The sequence below is a fragment of the Danio aesculapii genome, chromosome 18 (genome assembly GCF_903798145.1).
Source record: "Danio aesculapii chromosome 18, fDanAes4.1, whole genome shotgun sequence".
NCBI lineage: Eukaryota > Metazoa > Chordata > Actinopteri > Cypriniformes > Danionidae > Danio > Danio aesculapii.
In genome coordinates, this window is record NC_079452.1 from 6,948,366 (window position 1) to 6,972,298 (window position 23,933).

Consider the following 23,933-nt stretch of genomic DNA (forward strand, 5'->3'; position numbering starts at 1 on the left):
TTCTTACACCCCTATGATTGGTCATGCGCTCAACAGAAAGGGCTGTGATTGGCTCTAACCCTCTGGCGCTGTTCACCAATGATAAACACTGATAAATGGCAGCGGCGATTACAGCTGATAAATGATAGACGCGGTGGAGAAAACTCTGCAGACACGCACTCGTGTCTGTATCCAGAACTATTGCTGTAACAGCCGAGAGGAGAGGAAAAGTCACGCCAGCAGGTCAAATGGGCCACAGTGAAAGAGAGAAAAGGAGTACTTTCATTTTCTCAATCGCAGTGAAATAGGGGCTTCTGCTGTAAGTGTCAGTGAAACACTGTCTAGCAAACAAATTGCGCAGAGTTTCTGAGTTTAAGTAGTTGAAGCGTTGTAAATACTTGTGCTCGCCTCCCTCGCCATAGTAAGCTATTGAGACATAGCGCATATGAGATAAATTATGTCAGTACATAATAAACGGTTATGATTATTAGTGAACCGATACCGAATTGTCCGCGTCTGCATCACGGTGCACCGAAGAAACAATTAATTTTGACACCCCTAGAAATGAATCAAACTGACTCTCTCGTGTGTCGTGTAATTTCCTGTTTCCTGTTTGCTTCATGTGTGTTTTTCAGCAGCATGTGCTCCAGAGTTAATTTCAAATCTCTGGATTAAAGCCAGCAAAACATTACTTATTGTTATTGTAAAATAATAATAATAATAATAATAATAAATTGTAATTATACAATTGTAGCAATATCACACACACCCCTATGTGGAAACTTAATTTATACATTCATTCAGACATACAGTACCTTGTGCATGAATAGGCGTCGGTTTGGGCGAATAATAAGCTCTTCAAACTGTTCTTCATCTTTTTCCAGCTGTATACTGAAGTCTGGTTGAGAACGCCTTGACTGATTTGCCTCCATGCTGAAAGAAACCCAACAACGCATATCAAATGGAGTATAAAACACTAGCACAGTCAAACTTGCAATAAAATTATTTTGAATAAGTTCAGTATAAATATATTTCTTTCATGTCATGATCAACAGGAGTCCTTGGCCTGAGCACATTCCCCTATATGTTAATCACTGATATTTTCCTAATTATGTAAAAAAGGAAATGGCCACAGAGCTGCTTTTACAGGAGCAATGAAATTAAAGTTTGAAGACATACGTTTCCACTAGTTTTAGTTGGGAACACCATCTCAATTGCCATTTAAGGAGAACTATTTGTTAATTTTACACATTTAATCTAAATGTGTAATCTAAGTGCACTACATTCTCCAATATTTTCTGTCTGAGCATCTGAGATTTAAGTTTGGAAATAAAGACTAGTACAGGGTACATCCACATTTTTACTACAAACATTCCATGACTTTTAAGTCAATTTTCATGACCTAATGTTTCATGTAATGTCTACATATACATGGTAAATCATAAGAAACGTTAAAATATTTTACAGCATATCATAAAACACGCAGTAGTTTCAGTTTATTTTTATATCTATGTAAAATAGATGATGCTTACACAGCAATAATAATGTGAGAGCATGTTTTTGGCCAAGAAAAAAAAAAAGTAAAAACAACTAACCTCCATTCAAATAAACAGATATTTGTCAAACTAAAATTAGACAATCTTAATAGTTTGTTAAACTAGTAATAGTAGGTAAAAACGACTTCTATTATAAAGCTGCGATCACACTGCTCTTTTCGCTCCATAGACTTCCATTCATAGGCCAGCGAATGCAGCAGACCAGAAATGCAAGCACATGTTTTGCATTTTACTGCATTCGAAAGTTCAAGCTTGCTGAATTCTTACCTGCGAAATCACATCAGGTGATTGCATGAGACTAATAGAAGATCATTTAAAATAAGAAATTTAAAATATGGTGCAATGGCTCACTTTTATTAATGTCTAATCAAATTGTTTAACCCCGCCCCTTTTTGCAGCGCTGTACGGCAGAATTTTGCAAGCACAAGCTCTAGTGTGACCGCAGCTTAAGTCGCTTTGGACAAAAATGTCTGCTAAATGACTAAATGTTAAGGTAATTTCCATGACTTTTCCAGGTTTTCCATGACCGTTTGAACCCTGCTAGTATCATTTTGGGAATGAAAGATTTTTGGATAAGATATTTGGTAGTTTTACAGTACAACCAGGGTATTTATTAGCATTTTTTTCTTCTTTTTTTGTTTGCTTTTGTATCTGGAAATGTCAGACTTAAGCTGCAGTCAGACTGCACTTTTCACTCAATTGACTCCCATTCATATGCATGTGAATGCAGCAGACTAGAAATGCAAGCTCACACGATAAGTTTCGCATGTCGTTGCGTTCAAAATTTCAAGTTTGGTGAACTCTGACCTGTGATATCACGTCACGTGAATGTGTGAGACCAATAAAAAAATGAACCATTTGAGTAGAAATTTAAAAAATGGAGCAATCGTTCATTTTATCAGTGTTACATCATCTTATTTTATCCTGCCCCTTTTTGTTCAAACTAGTGACCGTGGCTTTACGCCTATTTCACACTGGTTGTGCTAGCAGAGAACCAGAAGTGCAGAAACTGTGAATATTCAGAGCAGAAGCTGCACACATATTCAGACTGCCAGTGTCAAACACAGCTAAACCCATAACTTGTGTACTACAATTAGAGACAGATATCATCCACTGTGTCACCCTGTTCAGGTGTTCTAACTCGAGGACCGACTGTCACATGCATACAGTACAGACAGTGTAAATAATTGAAGTACTATGGAAGTCAATGGTTACAGGTTTACAGCTTTCTGCCAGATCTTCTCTCAAAAGAGGAAAGAAACTGCACATTTTACAACTCCCCTTGAGTTTAACAGTTCAGTTTAAAAAAAAAAATTATCCATTCAGCCAATCTCGGTGTCTGATGGGAGCACTAGTTTAGTTTAGCATAAATGATTTATCTGGATTAGACCATAAGCTTCTCATGTATTATTATCATCTTTCGTTCGCAATGATATGCACGGCTTACCTAGCTGGGGACTATGGTCTAGCTCTGCGCAATATCACTGGCCATGGCACTGCAGCAAAGCTCCTTGATCATTATGCCAAAATGAAAGCATAGTTCCTAGCCACATCAACCTAGAAATTAGCAACATTTCATTTTTTGATTCTATTATTTATGCTAAGCTAAAAACGATCCCGCCATATTCTGATATGGCCGAATGTATTCAAAAATGGCAAAAGTGAACTGTTTAATTCTAGGTGACTTGTAAAATGAGCCTATTTCCAAAAAAGGTGTTCCTTGAAGAGTAAATGATGACAAAATTTTCATTTTTGGTGTTTACATTTTAATTCATCTTAAACCTGTAGTGTGAAACTAACCCTAAGTAGATTATGGTGACATTTAGCTATTATGATAAAGTATACACTGTAATCATACTTTGAAATATTCCTGAAAGAGCTTTTTTACCTTACAACTCTCTGTTCTGTCAAACGCAAAGCTTCTTCTGCGACCTCTCTCCTTGATCTTTCCTCCTCTAATCTAGAGTTTAACTGTGACAGATGAATCTCTGCCTCAGAAAGTCTGGACAAAACATTCAGAAGAAAAAAAACAACAAACATATAAGTCACAATCACATATCTAAAATCTAAAAACACCGGGTCTCAATCATTAACCATATAAATCTGCACATTTTCATGAACATATCATTATTCAACAGAAAGTTCGACAAAACTTTTCGTAAGAAGTTTAAATGTGCATATAAATAGACAAACCGCATCCTGAGATCTCTGCTGTCTGATCCAACTTGGTTGAAAGTGGCACTGATTGGTTCCTGAGGGGCTCCTGGTGGAACTTCTGCGTAGACTGAACCCTGCTGCGAAACAAGCAGACTTAAACCTATTACAGATGTAATTCACATTTAATTTTAAGGTCCTATTGTACCTGTTCAGCTTTAAAGGCCAACCACCAATAGTTTATTAACCTAACATTCCAAATAAATACCACCTGACAAAAGGCCCCAGTACAAACCAAGTTATTTTTAATTCTTCTATTGAAGGCAAAAATACGTTCGAAAAGGCGGTGTTGTTGGTATACTGTTTTTGAACCTACCGATACCCCAGTGCTGCAGAAGGTGGGGTTGTAAATATGTCACGCTGCTTGCATATACACCTCAACACAATGATGTGACTGAGAAAAGAACAGTTTTATAAAAATTTAACACAAGAAGCAACAACGCATCATGCCACATCTTTACATTGCTTTCTATTTGCTGTGGACAGACACCAAATGGAACAGTTTTTAGAACTTTATAAGATGTGACATGAATCGGTGGTGCTTCTCGTCTGGTGTGACCCCCTCTGAGACTTTAAAGTCTCAGAGGGGGTGGATAGATCTGTACCAGCTCTGCTACTCGACCCTCCAGTGTAATCATTTTGCTAACTTGGTGTTATTGTGTTTGATGTTGTTCTCCTGCCTGACCTCCTTGAATATGAGATACAAATCAATCGGAGTTCCAGAACACACCCACTGATTGTGTGATTGATACTGCCAATGGTAGCTCAAAAGTGATTAGTAGCTAAAACAAAACTCGCCCAAAAGTTAGCTTTGAGTTCATTTCAGCAGTTCAAAATACTCACCAAAGCTAACTTCATTTTGGCCAGATTTTGTTTGAAATTACTTAGAGTTTGTTCTTCGATTTCGTTTGCTGTATACTGGGACCTTTAAAGATTGCATTGAGTCAAAACTAAAAATAAATTACAAGGGCCTATGGTTGTAGCTAAAAAAATATTTGTTGATGTTTAACTGGAGATAAAAGGAACTTTCATCATGAATGGCCTGAGGATGAGTAAATTAACAGACAATTTCCACTGTTGGGTGAAGTATCCTTTTAAGTACATGTTGCATTGTTGTCATGTTTTTTTTTGTCTTATTTATATTAAAAAAAAGATCTAAACTGAAACAAATGAAAAACATGAACAAAAACGATAACATTAACTGAAACAAAATACATACAAACATTTAAAACGTGTATTTTAGTTTCTCTCACACCACAAAAAAACATGCAACCAAGAACAGAAAAAGGAATAAAAATATAAAAGTATAAAAAAAACAGCACCATTTATTTCAAACAAAGCTTATAGACCTTAGGCTAAACTATTTTAATGCAAACTGAAATTAATTGTGTGCTGTAATACACATATTCAAGTGACTCTCTCATTTGACCCAAATCCAAATATGTGGAATCAAAATGTAAATGTACAGGTTTTATCATTCAAGTGTAATTTCCTTAGCTTGTCTTTGGTTTAAAAATGACACGTTTATTAAAAAATTATCATTGTAGTTTTGCTACAGTATTTTAGATCTGTATTTAAATAAATACTCATATAGTTACCTGTGTGGGTGAATACTGATTTTGAACTTGTCTCTCCAGCCAATAGCAGCGATTCTGGAGCTCACTAACAGTCTGCTGTGCGTCTTTGAGCAGCCTGGAAACTCCTTCCTTTTCTTCAATTGTCTGCTGTAGCTAGTGCAAATATAATACATGCACAAGCATGTTCAATATGCATAAACAACTCAATGTAGTAAATATAAGACTACATTGATTTCCAGATGACATATTTGGATGTATACCTTGATATTGAGCTGTTGGAGGCCACATTCTCTTTGCTGAATCTCTAGCTGGCATTGCTGCAGATGGCCATTCAACTTGACCCATTGTTCTGGAGATGCTTCTTTACCCTGCAAAGCCATAAACTCCTGCGGATACACAGACAAATGTCATTTATTTGTTTTTGGGAAAACTGAAAAAAGGTGTCATTAAATGCACTGTATCTCCTAATTGAATTAATGGATCACTTAATGGGCACTGTTCTGGAAGCTAAAAACAGTCCCACAGGTTATTAGCAAGGCAGACATAATGTAAATGCTCATCAAACCTGAACTCTTGTCAATAGCCCTTCAAAGACATTGCAGATTTTCTGACCTCCAAGCAACACAACTCAAATTGGAATCATGCATCAAACTTCCCTATCTTTGGGCAAGATTTTGTCTATAAAGTATATACTCAAGGCATTTACCTGGTACTCTTCAAATTAAATTATTATTTGTTCTTCACTTAAGGACAAAAATAAGTTTGAAAGCGATGAGTCAAGAACAAGATGTTAAACATTTTAAAACTCTTCTTATTTAATCCAAACATTTGTTTCACATCTAGGACTTACCATCTTGTGAAGTTTCTTTTTCTCCATTGGCTGAACTTCCTCCATTTTATTCATAGTGGTAGATCGCCAGTTGTGTTGTTGATCCTGAGTTCTCTGAATCTGATAATTGGAAGTTCTGAGAATGTCTTCCTTTTCCAGGATCAATTTACGGACCTCTTCTTCCTTCAATGAGTTTTCATTTAAAACCTTCAGCAGCTCTTGTTTAGTCAAATCACATTCCTCTTGAAGATTCTTGTAGAGCTCATCCAGTTTCTGCATCTGCGATTGAGCAGCAAACGTGACTTGTTCCTTCTTGGTTTGTGTTTCCCTGAGTTGTTTGATTTCTGAGGTTAATGGCTTTATTTGACAGTTCAGTTGTGAAACTGTGCTTTCCAGTTCTGATGCACTACTTTGCAAGCATATATACTTCTCTTTCTCCTGCATCAAGAAGGAATCCTTTTCAGTAATGATGCTTATGAGATGGTTCGTCTTTTCTTGTAAGTTTTGTATATCTTTCTGAAATTGAGCAGTCGCAACCATTTCTGATTTCAGTCTAGCTTCACATGCCTCCAATTGTGCCAATAACGTTGTCTTAACCAAAGAAAACTCTTTATCTTTGTCTTCCAAAGCTGTCCGTAAACTTTGATTCTCTTCCTGAAGCTTTGAGATTCTCTGGTTGATTTGGCCCTCACTTTCCAACAGTTTGGCTTGCATGTTATTTACATGCATCTCTTGTGTCCGGAAAACATCATCTTTTTCCCGCAGAGCGAGTTGTAAAGCTTCAAGCTGAGAGTGCTCCGATTTGAACTTCTCTTCCAAAGATCCCAGTTCGACTTTTTTGCTCTCCAACTCATTTTGTAGTGAAGTGATCATTTCTTTTTGTCTAACCATTTCTGTCATTGAATTCTTTAGTTCTGATTTAATTATACTGTTTTGATCATTCATTGCCTGACCACTGTCCTGATATTCCACAAGCTCTATTTGTTTTTGTATCAGCTCCTCTTCGAGTCTTGCCCTTTCAGATAGATGCCTCTCTAAACTGTCTCTTAAGTTGGAATTATCGGATTCAAGCTTCGCTATGCTTGTATTCATAAGGCCAAGTTGACTAGTAAGTGAAACCAATGTCTCATTTCTTTTACACAATTCCTCTGAGTGGTTTTGGCATTCAAGGTTTTTCTCTCTTAGAGTTTGTTCTTTCTCTTCCAAAGCCTGGTTTAGTCTGGAGCACTCCCCTTTCAGAGAGCTCATCTCTTGTTGAAAGTTAAAAACAAGTTCTCTTTCATGACCAAGTTCCTTTTGAAGCAGAATACATGCATTTGATTCTTTCTGCAGCAAAGTGTCTTTCTCTGTCAGGCCTGATTTATGTTTAAAAGCTTGTTCTTGAAGTACAGAAATGTTATCTTGTAAATGCTTAAATTGCTGCTGGTAAGCTTCCATTTGCATCCGTTGGTCTGTTAAGATCTTTTCTTTTTCGAGCACAATATTTTTGCACTTAACAACTTCAGAATTGGAGGATTCGAGTTTCCTTTTAAGGTGATCTACTTCGTCTTTGGTCTCGCTGAGACCTTGTGTGAGGTCTGCGTATTCTGAAGACTTCTTGCGTAAGATCTCAGCATCGGCCTGCAGTTTTTGTTCAATAACTTTGAGTTCCTGCACTTGCAAAAGCAAATCTTCTTTGGCCTTAAGTAAGCCTTCTATAATTTTATGGTTTTTCACATTCTGTGTCTCTAAAAACTGAATTTTGTTTTGTAAAGTCTCTCTTTCATTTGTTGTTTCTGTAAGTGATTTCATCTGTTCATTTATTTGTCTCTGAAGGGAACCATTATGTTCATTAAGACTAACAATTTGAGAAGCAAGTTTTTCATTTTCCTTGAGAGTTATCGTGATCTTGTTATTCAAGTCAGATACGGCCTGGGTCAATACAAGCGCTTCCTTTTGTTTCACTTCTACTATTTCTTGTAATTGTTGATTTTGTCTAATCAAACCATTATGAAGCTCTATAACACCATCTTTTTCTAATGAAATCTCAGTCATAGACTGTTTGTTTTTCTCAAGTTCTTTCTTTAAGTCAGCCTCTCTGAGATATAGCTCTTCCTTATCTCTCTGAAAGTCTTCTATTGTTTTAACACTTTCTGAAAGCTGCAGTTCAACTTGAGATATTTTGCTTAACAATCTCTTCTTTTCTTCTGAAACATCAGAGAGAGACTGGACTCTAGTCTCAATTTCAACCCTTAATTGACAATTGTCACTATCGAGACTTTTGACTTGCAAAAGTAAGCTGGAATTCTGATCTTGCAGGGCTTGTATTTCCATCGTAGCACTGTCCAGGAGCTGCTTTTGTCTTGCAAGCTCTCCCAAATTCTGCTCAAGTGATTCTTTAAGTTTCTGGTTGTCATTCTTTACAGATTTAGCACTATAAATTTCACCAGACAAACTTTTCTCAAGGTGTTCTTTGACTTCATCTCGAATCATAAGTTCTGAGTTAAATCGATCCCTCTCAGCTACTAGCTCCTCTTGAACAAGCTTTAACTTCTGTTCCAATGAGAAGATTATCTCAGACTTGTCTTGGGCATCTTGCTTAAGCTGCTCTTGACAGGCAACCTGCTCCTCGAGTGTTTTAGAAAACCTCAAAAGCTCACTTTTTTGTTTGTCGACTTCAGAAAGCAACTTATTGCGTTCTTCTTTGAGAAAATCTTTCTCATGCACTTGTTCCCCATCTGATTGCGGGTCTTTCAGATTCACATGCAGCTTCTGTATTTCCATACGAAGATCCTGAATAATTTTCTTATCATCTTCTGTTTGCTTTATAAAGTCTTTAATTTCATTGCTCCTCGACTCACCTTCTTTTTTGGCCACCTTTAGATCGCTTTCGGTTTTCTTCAACTGTTCGATCAGCTTAGGTATTAATATATTAAAGAACTGCTGGTCAGAAAGCTGTGGGTCTCTAAAGATTTGAACATCCTCTTCTACTTTAGTCAGCACATCCTCTTTGAGCTTCATTTCTTGTTTTAGTTCATGAATCTGCTCAGAATATTCTGCCATGCTGGATGATAGTGCCAGTATTTCTTTGTCCTTGTCAGTGATGACATCTTGAAGTCTATCGATTTCGCGCTCACAGCTCTGCAAGTCATGAACCAGCTGTGCTCTTTCTTCCAAATGAACGGTATTCAGTCTGTCAAGTTCATCATTAGTTTGAATCAGATCACTCTGTAATGATTCCATAGTTGCATCTTGTTTCTGTGCCTGAAACAAGAATATTAAAAATAATACTTTAGACAACATCTGTATATAATATTATTTATTAGGTCAAAATATATTTATCAAACAATATCAAAACAAAAAAATATTGATGTGAATGGTCATGTTTGTAAGATTGTACCTTGTCTTTCATCACACAGAGTTTGAGAGTTAGTTCTGCAACAGTCGCTTTCATCTCTGAGTTTTCCTTCTCAAAGTTGCTGCATGTCTTTTTAACTTCAGCCAGCTACAAAACAAATACCATCAATTACTTAGATATGGTTCAAAAAAATAATAATCACAAATATGTAGTGTCTTAAATGTGTGTCATTCTTACTCTTGATGCTTTGGTTTGCACTTAAAGTGATAGTTCACCCAAAAATTTAAATGACCTCCTACCCTCCCTCATCTGGTCTTAAATCTTCATTTAAAGAAGTTTCTTTCTTCAGCTGAAGACAAAGTTATATTTGGAAAATGCTAGTTAATGGCACAGTCAACAAGTATCATCAACTAGCATTCAAAATAAATTATTATTGTCTTTAACAGAAGAAAGAAACTCAAATAGGTTGAACAAGTAAAGTGTAAAGGATGGAGTAAATGATGACAGATTTAAATTGCCTTTAAATACATAGTTCACCAAAAAGGAACATGTACTCACTATTTACTCATGCCCAAACGGTTGCAAACATTTATTCATTCATTCATTCATTTTCTTTTCGGCTTAGTCCCTTTATTAATCAGGTCACCACCAAAGCGGAATGAACCGCCAATTTATCCAGCATATATTTTACACGGCGGATGCCCTTCCAGCCGCAACCCAACACTGCGAAACACCCATACACTCTTGCATTCACACGCATACATTATGGCCAATTTAGCTTATTCACTTCACCTATACCACATGTCTTTTGACAGTGGGAGAATCGGAGCACCCAGAGCAAAACCGTGCGAGCAAGGGGAGAACAAGCAAACTCCACACAGAAATGCCAGCGACCTTCTTGCTGTGAGGTGATCATGCTAACCACAGCGCCACTGTGACACCACTCATAATCTTCTACAGCATTTATAAATCATAGTTCAACATTAACTAATGCATTATTAATATCCAAATTTGTGCTTGTTAACATTAGTTAATGCACTGTGGGTAAACATGAACTAACATGAACTAAAAATTATTTAAAATTAACTAACGTTAAGGAAGATGAATAAATACAGTAATAAATATATTACTAGTTGTTTTTTCATATTAGTAAATTACCTAACTCTGCCTAATGGACCATTATTTAAAAAGTGTTACCCCAGCATCCTTTGTTTTTTTCCAAATAACTTCTTTTGTGTTCAAAAAATAAAGAATTTCATACAGGTTTGTGACAATGAAGTGATAGATGACACCATACAGCTCTGCACAAAAACGGAACAATATTACTCAAAACATATGCCAGTTAAATGTCAAATTCAGATAACTTATAAGAAGTTGTGCCTTAATGTTTTGCCAACCCCAGCGAGCAATTTTATCTTTAAAAGATGTCTAACAGACATCAAAACAAGACAAAATTTTGGATGCAAGTGAAAATCTCATAGATGTCAAATAGGTTTCAGATGTGTAGTCATCCATTGCTTCCTATTTGATGACTAGTCCATTTTTGGATTATTGCTATACATCTATAAGATTTTTACTCGCAGCTCAAATTGAGCCCAAGACATGTATGTTTACAGTCACTTTAGTTGTACCAAGTACCAATTCTCACTAATAACTAGTGGCTCATTACCTGCTGATTATTAAGATACTGGTGATTAGTTTGTACGTATAAACTGTATATTCCTGATGATCTTATTCTACATCCCTGATCCTACCTAAACCTAAGTACTACCTTCATTAACTCTCAATAAGCAACAAATTAGAAGTCTACTTAAGCAAAAGTCATAGTTAACAGTTATTATTAGCAAGAATTGTATCTTAAAATAAAGTGGACATCTTGTAAATAAAAAAATGCTTGCTGGGACAGCTGTATACATTAGCAGTTCCCATTTACCCACATTGTGTTCAGACTGAAGAAGTCTGTCTGCTTGGTCCTGGTTTTGTTTTTCCTTTGCCTCCAACGCCTCTCTCAGACTGTCAATACATTCCAGTTTCTCTGAGGTTCTGGCAAGCGTGTGCTCCTTTTCCAAGAGCGAGGACTCCAAACACTCCTGTGTGCTGCTCAGTCTGAGTAAACAGATGGACACAGCATTAATGAACAAATAAGAAAGTAATTGTAAAATCACATGGTACCAGAATCAGAGCCGGGATGCTTCTGTAATAAGGCCCCAGGAGCTTATTTCAAATAATTACCCTTTGAGTTGTTTGTTCAGATTGGTGATGACCAGCTGATGTTTTTCTGCATCTTTAATCTGCTGACTCCGAAGACTGGCGACCTGAGCCTGCAGACGCTCAGACTCATGCTGATGGACAGATAGATGAAAGATCATAACAACAATTCCAGCAAAATGGGAAGGAAACTTCACCACACTGCACACCTGAGTGTCAAGCTGATATGGAAAAACGTGGGCTTAACCTAGGGCTGCAAGATGATGACAAAAATCTGAATTGCTGATCATTTCTTTTCAATATTTCAAGTGCAATAAAATACTCAACTGATTCATTATGTATGAGGTGAGAGAATGGACACATGCTTCATGTAGCTAGCTTCACATTCAAATCAGGTTGAAACAGTTTCTGAGTTTGTTATGGAATAGCTTTTATTCTTTAAGATCATAATCGTTATTATCATCATCATCATCATCATCATCATCATCATCATCATCATCACTACCACTTAATATAAAAACATTGCTACAAATGTTTTTGATTGATTTTAAACATGTAATATTGCTGTAAAACTGTTCATCAGTTTGGTACATGTGTACTGCAACCTTGTTCTTATCTTTATAATACATCCAATTTGCATAAAATCTATTCACCTTGTTTTCAAAATGACCCGTTTTAACCCTTGTGTACTGATCAAATGTACCATCCTTTTGATATGTTGGTGGCTGTTTTTGACATGTTTACTTCTTATATTAATATATAAGAATATACTTCAATATATCTTATATTGGCTTATTTTTATTTCAAAGCCATGGTACCTTATAATCAAGCATTCTTGATTGTTGTGATTTTCCCTGTTGGCAAGTGGTAAAATATGTTATTTTTACTGTTGATCAGTTAACCCTTTGATCATTAGTTAGCCTGTTTAAAAATTTCTGGCTTTTATATGGAGTTCTATGGGGTAAAACAGCAGATTATAGTGTGTGTTCATCAATACACTTACTATGTTTACTATATAAGCTGAGCTACTTATTTTGATTTTCTCAGACATATCAAGATAAGTGCGGAAAGGTCTCTCTCTCTCTCTCTCTCTCTCACACACACACAAACTATACTCCATATAGAAGGCAGAAACTAAGTGTTTTTGCACTGCAACTTAATTTTACCTCTTCCCAACAGGGAAAACCACCAACAACCAAGAATGCATGGTTATAAGGTGTTATGGCTTTGTAATAAAAAAAAAATCATTATGATGGAAGTCCAGCAAGAAGATCGCTGGTTCGAGCCTTGGCTGGGTCAGTTGTCATTTTTGTGTGGAGTTTGCATGCTCTCCCCGCGTTCACGTGGGTTTCCTCCTAGTACTCTGGTTTCCCCCACAAGTCCAAAGACATGTGGTATAGGTGAGATGGGAAGGCTAAATTGTCCATAGTCTATGGGTGTGTATGGATGTTTCCCAGTGATGGGTTGCAGCTGGAAGACATCCACTGCGTAAAACATATGCTCGATAAGTTGCCAGTTCGTTCCACTGTGGCGAACCAAGATTAATAAAGAGACTAAGCCGAAAAGAAAATGAATGAATGAATGAATATGATGGAAGTCAATGGGTCAGAAATAGCCACTAACACAACAAAAAGGTAGTAAATTTGCCCAAAGTGTATTGTTGACATTTAAAAAAAATTCAAAGCATTTTCCAAAAATATGTGTCAAAATAAGATTAGTCACCAAAATACTTCCATTTTCTGAAACACAGAGAAAGTTGTGGCCAAATTAAGACTCAAAATCACCCCAAATGCAAAGGTCAATGATCTGCTTTGAATGGAGTACTCAAAAATAGAATGCTGATATTGCTTTACAATTTGCTAATTTTGGAAATGAGAATCCTCCATTTCTGGATTATGTGTGCAGCCCTAGTTTACTCAACCTGTTAATCACACCCTGTGTGTAAACTGCACTCTGTTGAAGAGGACGGTGATGAAACCAGTACAAAGAGAAAGTTCCACACTCTGAGGTGCTTTTGGAAGCTTACACAAACCTGAGATGTGGACAACGCTTCATCACCTTCATCTATACCAAACGTTTCCTGCGTTAGAGGAGTGTTGGATACAGTTCACTCAATTTACAGGTAATTCAATGGCTATCCAACACTCACACTGAAATTCAACATCAATTCTTTCTATGATCATTATTTTGTTGTGATTTTTTCAAATCAAAGAAAATGGATCTACATTCAGATTTTAATAATTTTTTTAAAGGATTAACAGCTACAACTGACCTTTCGATAAGCCCAAGCATCTTACCTCATCAGGAAATGATTAATGTCAGGCAACTAGTACGATTGTGTAAGTATTTTTGATGGGGAGACCTTTTTAACCTTTTTTCAATTATCTAACAGATTTACACTGAAATCTAATGATTTCTTTAGATATTTACAACTACGACACTATATCACAAATCATAAGCAATGAGATATAATTAAAAGATGTCCAACAAACATAGAAAAATTATTTATCGATATTATTGAACACGGTCTGCCTACTCAAAAAATCATGTAGCCTTTTTAGAGTTAAACACTATAATGGAGGATGAAATGTGGGAACAAATACGCACAAATTGCCATAAGGGTAAAAGCAGTCAAACATGGAAGTAGTTCGACTGGAAGATGAAGATGAGGTTTTTCAGAGTTCCATTAGTGGTCTCCAAATTCAATAGTTCTATACAATTATCACAATGCTGGAGAGATTGTGGAGAAGTGGGGGACTATGTTCACATATTTTGGGAATGTCAAAATACAAGTGTACTGGCAGGAGGTTAACAGGGAAATTAGAAAAGTTTTGGGATATGACATACCAATGCACCCAGTATTTTTTTCTGCTTGATAGCTTCCCCCTGATCAATTCAGTAAGTCTCACCTATTTGCACTACATTTGCACAGGGGCTTTGTCTTTGTCGTAGTTATTGTTCTACTTGATCTTAGTCCGGCATTTGACACCATTGACCATGGTATCCTCATTAATCGCTTAAAGTCTACAGGTGTCCAGGGACAGGCCCTACAATGGTTTAAGTCATACTTAGCTGGCCGTTACCAGTTTGTGAAGATTAATGGACAGCCTTTACAAGTCAGCCCAGTAAAATACGGGGTGCCTCAAGGATTAGTTTTAGGCCCTTTGCTGTTTACAATATACATGCTACCCCTGGGAGACAATATTAGAAGACATGGGATCAGCTTTTCACTGCTATGCAGTTATAAATTATATATTTTAACTAAACCTGACGAGACGTCTAAACTGTCCAAGCTAACTGAGTGTATTAAAGATGTTAAAGACTGGATGACCAACAATTATCTTCTCTTAAACTCAGACCAAACAGAATTATTACTTATTGGGCCTAAATCCTGTACACAGAAGATCTCACAACTCGACCTACAATTAGAGGGATACAAAGTTAGCGTTAGCTCTACTATAAAAGATCTGGGTGTCATATTAGACAGCAATTTAACTTTTAAAAATCATATATCCCATGTCACAAAAACTGCTTTCTTTCATCTGAGAAATATCGCTAAGTTACGAAGTATGCTATCCATTTCAGATGCAGAAAAGCTAGTCCATGCTTTTATGACTTCTAGGCTGGACTACTGTAATGCACTGTTTGCTGGCTGCCCAGCATCCTCTATTAACAAACTTCAATTAGTACAAAATTCAGCTGCCAGAGTTCTTACCAGGTCTAGAAAATTTGATCACATCACCCCAATTTTATCCTCCTTACACTGGCTGCCTGTTAAGTTTCGTATTGAATTTAAAATATTGCTTCTTACATATAAAGCTTTAAATAATCTAGCTCCTATTTATCTAACCAATCTTCTGTCTCGCTACAATCCAACTCGCTCTTTAAGGTCTCAAAACTTAGGGCTTCTGGTAGTACCTAGAATAGCAAAGTCGAGTAAAGGAGGTCGAGCCTTCTCATTTATAGCTCCTAAACTCTGGAATAGCCTTCCTGATAACGTCCGAGGCTCAGACACACTCTCCCAATTCAAAACTAGATTAAAGACCTATCTGTTCAGTAAAGTATACACTTAGTGCACCACTTAGGGGGCTTCCACACAGGATCTGCATCAGTTTATATACACTATGAACAGCAGCTACGCTAATTTTTTTCTTTATTCTCCATTTCCACCTGGGGATACTCTTCCCGAGGCCCTCAGACTATGCAGAGTCACTGATTCGATCCAAGACAAACGACGAGATGATCCCAAGGTTTCCATATCCTAGACCAGGCCGTATCCTGAGCAGCTACTGTGGTGGTCATGGAAGAGTGGAGAACATGAGACTGATTCCTGTGACGTTCCAGAGACAGACGAGTCTTTGCTGAGGCCAGCTTCCAGCCTCCGCCACTGAGACTGCAGCTCTGCACAAGACGTTTGGCCAGCGGGAGAAATTAAAATGGTCGTGCCCAACTGAGACTGGTTTCTCTCAAGCTTTTTTTTCTTCACTTCCGCCATTTAGTGAAGTTTTTTTCCCCTCTCCGCTGTCGCCACTGGCTTGCATGGTTCGGGATCTATAGAGCTGCGCAACGTTGGATTGCTCTTCAGTGTTTGGACTCTCAGTAGTGATTATTAAACCACACTGAACTGAGCTAAACTGAACTGAACTTAAACACTACAAACTGAACTACACTGTTCCAATTTACTGTGACCTTTTATGTGAAGCTGCTTTGACACAATCTACATTGTATAAGCACTATACAAATAAAGGTGAATTGAATTGAATTGAATATTGCCTTTATATTGGCGTTTATTTATTTATTTATCCCCCCTTTTTTATTTAAAGCTGTCAATATTATTTATCTATTATTATAATTTTTATTAATTATTATTTTCTTTCTATTTGTTTCTTTTTTTGTGATTGTAAACATTCTAAGTAAATGTTATGTGTATACTATGTTTATAAAAACTTTAGTAAAAAAAAAAAAGAAAAAAAAGAAAAGAAAAAAGAAGGGTGAGTAAAGGATGACATGATTTCCATTTTTGGGTGAACTATCTCTTTAAGGAATAACTGAGGATGTGCCGTTGAATAATTGAACATTTAATGCACACTTCACTTGAGGCAGAAATGCAACTCTAATATTCAGAGGTTTTATTTCAAGAGCCTCAAGCAGCTCTAACACACTGGAATTTTCCAACACCATTCCGTGACAATTCCAAATGTACTGTATGTAAAAGATGGTTCTACCTCAAGTCTTTATTTACTGACAGTTTAAACTTATAATCCAATAATCAATAATCCAATAATCCAATAATCCAATAATTAAAACCAATAATCTAATTCACTGTCTAATATTTAAATGACATCTAATGAGAATAAAGACAGGCTTATGTTGTGCTTATATGTATTAACAATATAATATTAAAATGTTAAAATAAAATCATAATATTTAGCTTGAATATAATTATACATAAATAGCCATTAGAAGAACAATGGAAAATGTACATCAGGATTTTAAAAAAAGTGGCTGAGAGGTGAAGAGAGTAGTTTTACAAATATTATATTTAGCTTTTCTGTCATCTACTTTTTAAAACCTAATTTTGAAGTGCTCATTTTAAAGCCAAAGCTCATCAAACTTATATTATCATGACATGTTTGGTGATTCCATTTGAATTATGTAGCTGCAAGTTTAGTGTGAAATGAATAAAATGGAGCTTAAAAAAAACTTAACCATAACATCAGCTGTGAAATAACAACAACTAAAAAGATGAATAAAACATATATAAAAATACAAAAACAAATTAGTTATATTAAGTGTTATTCTGCTGGATTCAAATGTTCCTTTTCGCACACGATATAACATGATATTATTAACGCTGTACATAATGACTCTATTTGTCATCATTTAAAATAGAGCATATTCTGGACCACTAAAGAATCATAGCTCTCACTTTGCCTGTTATCAAGAAAATCCGATCGACATATCACTTGTGTACGAATTAAAGGAAGTTAACTGAACTGACTAGACTTGATTCACTTCCACTTTATTTAATGATGCCTGAGGCAATTCAATATAATGATTTCTCAATAATCAGCAGAGTGGGCTTAACAAAAGGTCAGTTGGTGAGCAGTGTAATCGCTGAGGCTGATAATGATAGTTGCTTAATACTATACAGAATGTACACTGCAAACTATTTTATGTACCTGTAGCAATTCAATGCGCGCTTGAAGCTGAAGACGGTCCTCTAGGTCTTGGCACTGTTTCTCGAGGACCAGGATCTGCTCCTGCAGTTGGTTTCTCTCTAGTTCGAGCTCTTCGACAACTGACCTCAAGCCATCTAAACCAGTGGGAAAAAATAGCACATTTTATACATTATTTTGTCGTAATAACTTCTGTTCTCTGCCTTCTGTACGCAAACATTGATCCATATGTCTGTTTTACTGAGGTATGAAGGTTTGCTGAATGGAATGGTTTAACAGTAGAACCACCACAGACTCTAATCTACTTTTTCAGTTGTATGATAGAAATGTTTAGTAAAACATCCAAGTCTCCCAGTTCATTGACCTTTACTAAACTTTCGTTTTTATATAGCCGTCTAAAGATTAATTGTGAATTTAAAATACATAAATAAATAACATGTGAAAGCAAAAATAAAAGTTTGCATTTACAGAATATTTGAGTGTGTACTGTTTTATGCAACACACACACGCACACACTTTTTAAGTCTCTTCTGTTTAACAAGCTTATATATTTAAAATAACTGTTTTCTATTTACAAACATTTTAAAATGTCATTTATTCCTGTGGTTTCAAATTAATTTTCTCAGCATCCTTACTCCAGTCACATGACTCTAATTATTCTAATAAGCTGATCTGTCGTTCAAGAAACAATTATTGTTAATATTATTTGTTATTGTTATTATTAATGTTATTATTACCATCAGCAGCAGCAGTATTATTATTATAATTATAAAAATTTTTATAAAAAAAAAATAATAATAATATTAATTATTATTATTATTATTATTATTATTATTATTATTATTATTAACAATATTTAGTCAATATCAATAAAAGTTGAATATTTTTTTTGATAATTAAAAGATCCAAAGAATTTCTCAGAAATAAAAAAAGATTTTGTAACATTGTACAATAAACGGTAAAACACTTTTTTGTGAAAAATATATATATTTTTTTTTTATCAAAAGTGAGGATAAAGACTTTTGTGACATCATCACAAAAGATTTCCATTTCAGATTGTGTTATTTTGAATTCAAAGAAAGCTGAAAATAATTCCACAAATAACAAATAAAACATTTTTAGAAGCAAATCAGCATATTATAAAGATTTCAGAAGGATCAAGTGACTGGAGTAATACTGCTAAAAATGTCACTTTAAAAACACAGGAATAAATGAATAAACATTTTATTACATTCAAAATACATTTTATTCAAATAGAAAACAGCTATTTACAATAGTAAAAATGTTTCAAACTTGAAACTTTGGAATAAATAAATGCAGAAGGAACTCTTTAAAAAAATTTAAATGTACTTTAAAATGTATTTTAAGTGTATTTATATATACTTAAATACACAGATTACACACATATATTATGTAATACAAAATATTATTTTAGATGCACATAATATTTGCTAGCACTAGTGTTTAATACTAAAAACTGTTCGGATAAAATCTTATTAAAACAAGACATTTATACCTATAGACCTGTTGGCTCTTATACCTAAGAGCCAACAGGTTAAATTTATAATGCCTTTATTTCATGTTGTCAATTTTGTGCAACTTACTAAATTACATGGATAATACAACTAGCTGGAAGATACACCTTTGATTAAAATATAATTTGAATGTGCAGCAGAGATTCTGTTATCTGCAAAGTTTAGCATTTAGCAAGGATTTATGGACCAGACAATTGTTAATGTGTTCATTATACTTGGTAGTTGGAGAGACCATAATTATAGGAGGCAATATGGTTGGTAACTTCAAGGATCAAGAAAAGACTAAGCTTACACGACTGGTAAATTTTTTTAAAAATAATAATAAAAAAGTAATGAAGTCCACAGGGAAAAAGGAAAAGCAATCCCTTGAGTCATTATAAGAACAGTCAGTTCTTAGGTAAGCAGCACATAAAAATGTTTGCTGACCCACTGCACAGAGAGTATGAATGTTTCCCGTTCCCATTGTACAATTATTTTAAAAAAAATGCTTTTATCTGAAGTTTAATCAGATAAAAATGTCAAATTTAGTTTATTTTTAGTTAACACACTAATGTATGCCATATAATAATGCAAGAAAAGTCATAGGGATTTTTTAATAGGAGAGTTGTTGTATTTTGGTTCTTATTTTTATATATTGTCATATTATTGTTCATGGATCCCACATACTGTAAACGTAAATGCAATGCAAATTTCCCCTTGCCATTAAAAAGTGTATTTAATTTAATTGAATAATTTCTTAAATGCAATAATTATGCTAATCTCTTTCTCTATTTCGACTTAATTGTACTTATGGTTCTAAACTTAAAAAAATAATCAAAATCAAAAAGGATGTTAGCGTTATACATAAAATACAATGGTCAGTCAAAATGAAGTATCCTGGAGAACATTACTGAGATTGTTCCATTTGCACTGAAATGAGTCATGGAGAGCAACAGACTTGACAACAGCTTGTTGTTCCACATTTAGAATAAAATATTGGTGTCTGCAAATAATGTAATAATTTTTCAGAGAGAACAAGCGAATTCGGCCAATATAATAAATTAACTTGTAATCAAAATGCTGAGAAGCACTGATTTTGGTAAATCCATTTACTAAACACTTTAATACACTTTTTTTGTGGATTAGACTTTGTATAGCTAAGGCTTAGCTAGCTTAATGAACAATAAGATATAGTGCCCTATCATTCACCTGGCGCAATGTGGCACAAGGCACGATGCAATTGTTGTTTGCTAGTTTCAGCTTGGTGCAAGAGTCGTTTTGACGTTTTGCGCCAAGCTGTTTAAATAGCAAATGCATTTGCGCTCATATGTGCGGTCATAGGCGTTCTGGTCTGAAAAGGAGGTGTGTTGAGGCGCATTGCTATTTCGAGAAACTATAATAGACTGTTCAACAGACCAGAACAAAGCTGAACTATTGTCCAGCGCAGAGCGCGTTAGTTGTGCGCCTCGCTTACACATTGCTTAATACAGACAGAGTGTACAGCAATACGCAAATATCTTTAAAAATGAAAAAGACTTAAAATATTAAGGATATATTAGGATATAATAAGGATATATATAGAATATAAATACAAAGGATTAAAATATTACAAAACATATTATTTTCTAGCCTACTTAAATATAAAAACCATACTTTCATGGCTTCTTCATCTCGGGGGCTTTTTCAGTTTATTCATAACAATTTGCTTTTGTGTAATGTTATCATTATTAGCAGTATTATTCATTATATGCTTATTTATATTTGTTTTTATTAAAAACAAGCTTAGATTTGCCCACCTGTCAGGTTTTAGACCATATGGGGCACAGCATGTGTATTGGGATATAACTCCGTTTTTTTAATACACTTCGTTATTATTGTTCATTTATTCATTTGCTGGAATTTAGAACTGAATTTAGAAAAAGTTTTGAAATAAATCTTTGCGCTTAACAAACTAAATTAATTATTTCTAGGCTAATGGATATCTGTGCATACAAGAAGTTTCCCTATCCACGAGAGTGAAAGTGAAAGTAAAAAATGAGGAGGCTCATCTCTCATTCTCGCCTGTAGATGCTCTGTTTAACTGTTTTCTCTGTAGTGAAGTGTTCAGTTTTTCCACTTACAAAGTCCGTCATGTAAATAGCAAATGCGCTATGGCGCGACGGAACTGACTCTTAAAGGGAATGGGAGATGAGACTCTGATTTGTTTATTCTCAAAACACACCTATAACTCATTAAGAGAATAAGCTCAACCCTTTTAAACCATGGGTCGCGGCGCAAAGCGGATTTTTCCATCCTTAAAATAGCAAAAGTGGATTCCGACACGCCCTTAATGCGCTTGTGCCCTGTGCTTTGCACTTTGCGCATGGATTGTCAAAATAGAGCCCAAAGTTATTGTCAAAACTGCCTCCAACAATGTCACATGCATTTTACATCCAATCGACATCAGAATCGAGTGAGTTTCATACCTGTATCTGCAGCACTGTGCTGTGGCCACCATCCACCCATATTCTCTCCATTCGCAAGACTATCATGATCCATGACACCTATTGGGTCTTGTGTATTATGAAACTCCTCCTGTAAACAAGCAAAAACAAACAAACAAACACAACATATGCATTGTTACGTACAATGCAAAACAAGAATGCACTGGTGTGAAAAAGTGTTTGCCCCTTACTCACTTGTGGCCTAGTAAAAGTCCTGACCTGAATCCAATTGAGATGCTATTATGTGACAATAAAAAGGTGGCTCACCCACCAACGTGGCTGAATTACAACAATTCTACAAAGATGACAAGCTGAAATTCCTCCACAGCACTGTTGCAGGCTCATCGCAAGTTATAGAAAGTGCTTAATTTGCAGATGTTTGTGTTAACAGTGGGTGTTAATAGTGGCCCAACCAGTTATTAGGTGTAGGGGCTAGCACTTCTTCACACAGGGTTATGTGGCTTTAGATTTTGATGATAAAAACATTAATTTCAAAATTGCATAACGTGTTTACTTTTGTTATACTAATATTTAAAGAGTTAGAAATCAGTAAGGGGCAAACACTATTTTAACATGAAAATATAAACCTGTTTTAACAGGACAGTTCAACCAAAAATGATTATTGTGTTGTCATTTACTCACCCTCATGCCCTTCCAAACCTGTGCTTCTTTGTGATTCAAGACTAGTGAAAAGTTTAAGATCTTGGTCTACACTGACAGCCCTATCACAATGCACCTTCAAACACACCATATTTTAACGCCACATTTAATGCAAGAACTTTAAGGTTGAATTGCCCAAAAATGAGAATTCTGCCATTACATCGTTCCAAACTTATAAGATGTTTGTTCATCATTGGAACACAAAACAAACAAGTAAATGTAATCTAATGATTTTTCCCCCTTTTCATTGAAAGCATATTCATACAAACGGCAATGCTTCAAAACAATCATAAAGAGTCTTCTGAAGAAATAATATCAATTTACAAACAAATAATGCCTGTTCATATGTCATTCACTGAGCTACATATACACATGTCATTCACTGTTTATGTTCATTTTTCAATGCTTACATATACAGCTGAAGCCAAGATCAATAGCCCTCCTCTCAAATTTTTATTCTTTTTAAAAATATTAACCAAGTGTTGACATTTAACAGACCAAGGAAATTTTCACAGTATTTGCTTGAATATTTTTTTCTTCTGTAGAAAGTCTTTATTTCTATTAGTTTTGCTGTAATAAAAAAGCTTCAAGGAGAAAAAAACAGCAATAATAACATCTACTGTACATTTATTGTTCAAAGTGGGGAAAAAAAGAAGTTGAAGTAAATGATTTACAATTTTATTTTTGGCTGAACTATTCTGGATCTTTTTGATGTGGTGCAGATTTAAATAACATAAGGACAGCACAGAGACGGGTGACAAATTAAAGTAAAATCCAAGAACACCAATTCTGAGTGCTCTTTTCTATCCTGATAAGAGTGGTATCTTCCCATGTGAAACAAATATGAAAATAATATGAAATTAGCAGCATACAGTCATCGTACTTCAATGCAATTGAACACCCAAGAAAGATTTTGGACTAGCGCTCTGATTTTAAATCATGTGCTCTGCCACTAAATCAAAATACAGCACTAATGTATTATTGAATAGTAATGAAGACGATGTATTTTGGTGGGATCTGGTCAAGTTTGAGGGATCTAGAAACTTTCTCAATCAATACCAGGGGGCATTGAAGCTGAACTTTTGGCACAAAATAGTCTTATTTCTTTAATTTGTCACTTGTCTGTGTGGAATATATAGCATATATATAGTGCAATATATAACTTTAATTCATACCTGCAGGCTGCGTGGAGTGAAATATTTGGGCTTCCTGTTTTTCTGTGGGCAGAGTCCATGAACCTGGGCCAACTCCTCCTCCACTTCCTGTTGCCGATTGGCTAATGCTGGATCGGAGCAGCCAGGAAACAACCAGTCATCCTCAATCAGTTTTGTGCCACAAGATATAGGTAATGGATCAAATATGTTTAGGGATGGAGGGCAAAGTACAAAATCATGGTT

General features: G+C 35.3%; 1 protein-coding gene across 1 annotated transcript in view; it reads right to left on the reverse strand.

The window, feature by feature from the left end:
• The window catches only part of si:ch211-220f16.2 (golgin subfamily A member 4), a 51,309-nt gene that overhangs the window by 4,738 nt on the left and 22,638 nt on the right, over window positions 1-23,933 (reverse strand). The window contains exons 9-20 of the mRNA XM_056477888.1: window positions 23,712-23,818; window positions 21,859-21,967; window positions 17,883-18,016; window positions 11,725-11,834; window positions 11,430-11,598; window positions 9,535-9,639; window positions 6,177-9,398; window positions 5,587-5,712; window positions 5,348-5,479; window positions 3,729-3,829; window positions 3,424-3,537; window positions 795-912 (exon numbers count right to left, since the gene is read on the reverse strand). Of these exons, the coding sequence (XP_056333863.1) occupies window positions 795-912; window positions 3,424-3,537; window positions 3,729-3,829; window positions 5,348-5,479; window positions 5,587-5,712; window positions 6,177-9,398; window positions 9,535-9,639; window positions 11,430-11,598; window positions 11,725-11,834; window positions 17,883-18,016; window positions 21,859-21,967; window positions 23,712-23,818 (4,547 nt within the window). The remainder of the gene's footprint in view (window positions 1-794; window positions 913-3,423; window positions 3,538-3,728; window positions 3,830-5,347; window positions 5,480-5,586; window positions 5,713-6,176; window positions 9,399-9,534; window positions 9,640-11,429; window positions 11,599-11,724; window positions 11,835-17,882; window positions 18,017-21,858; window positions 21,968-23,711; window positions 23,819-23,933) is intronic.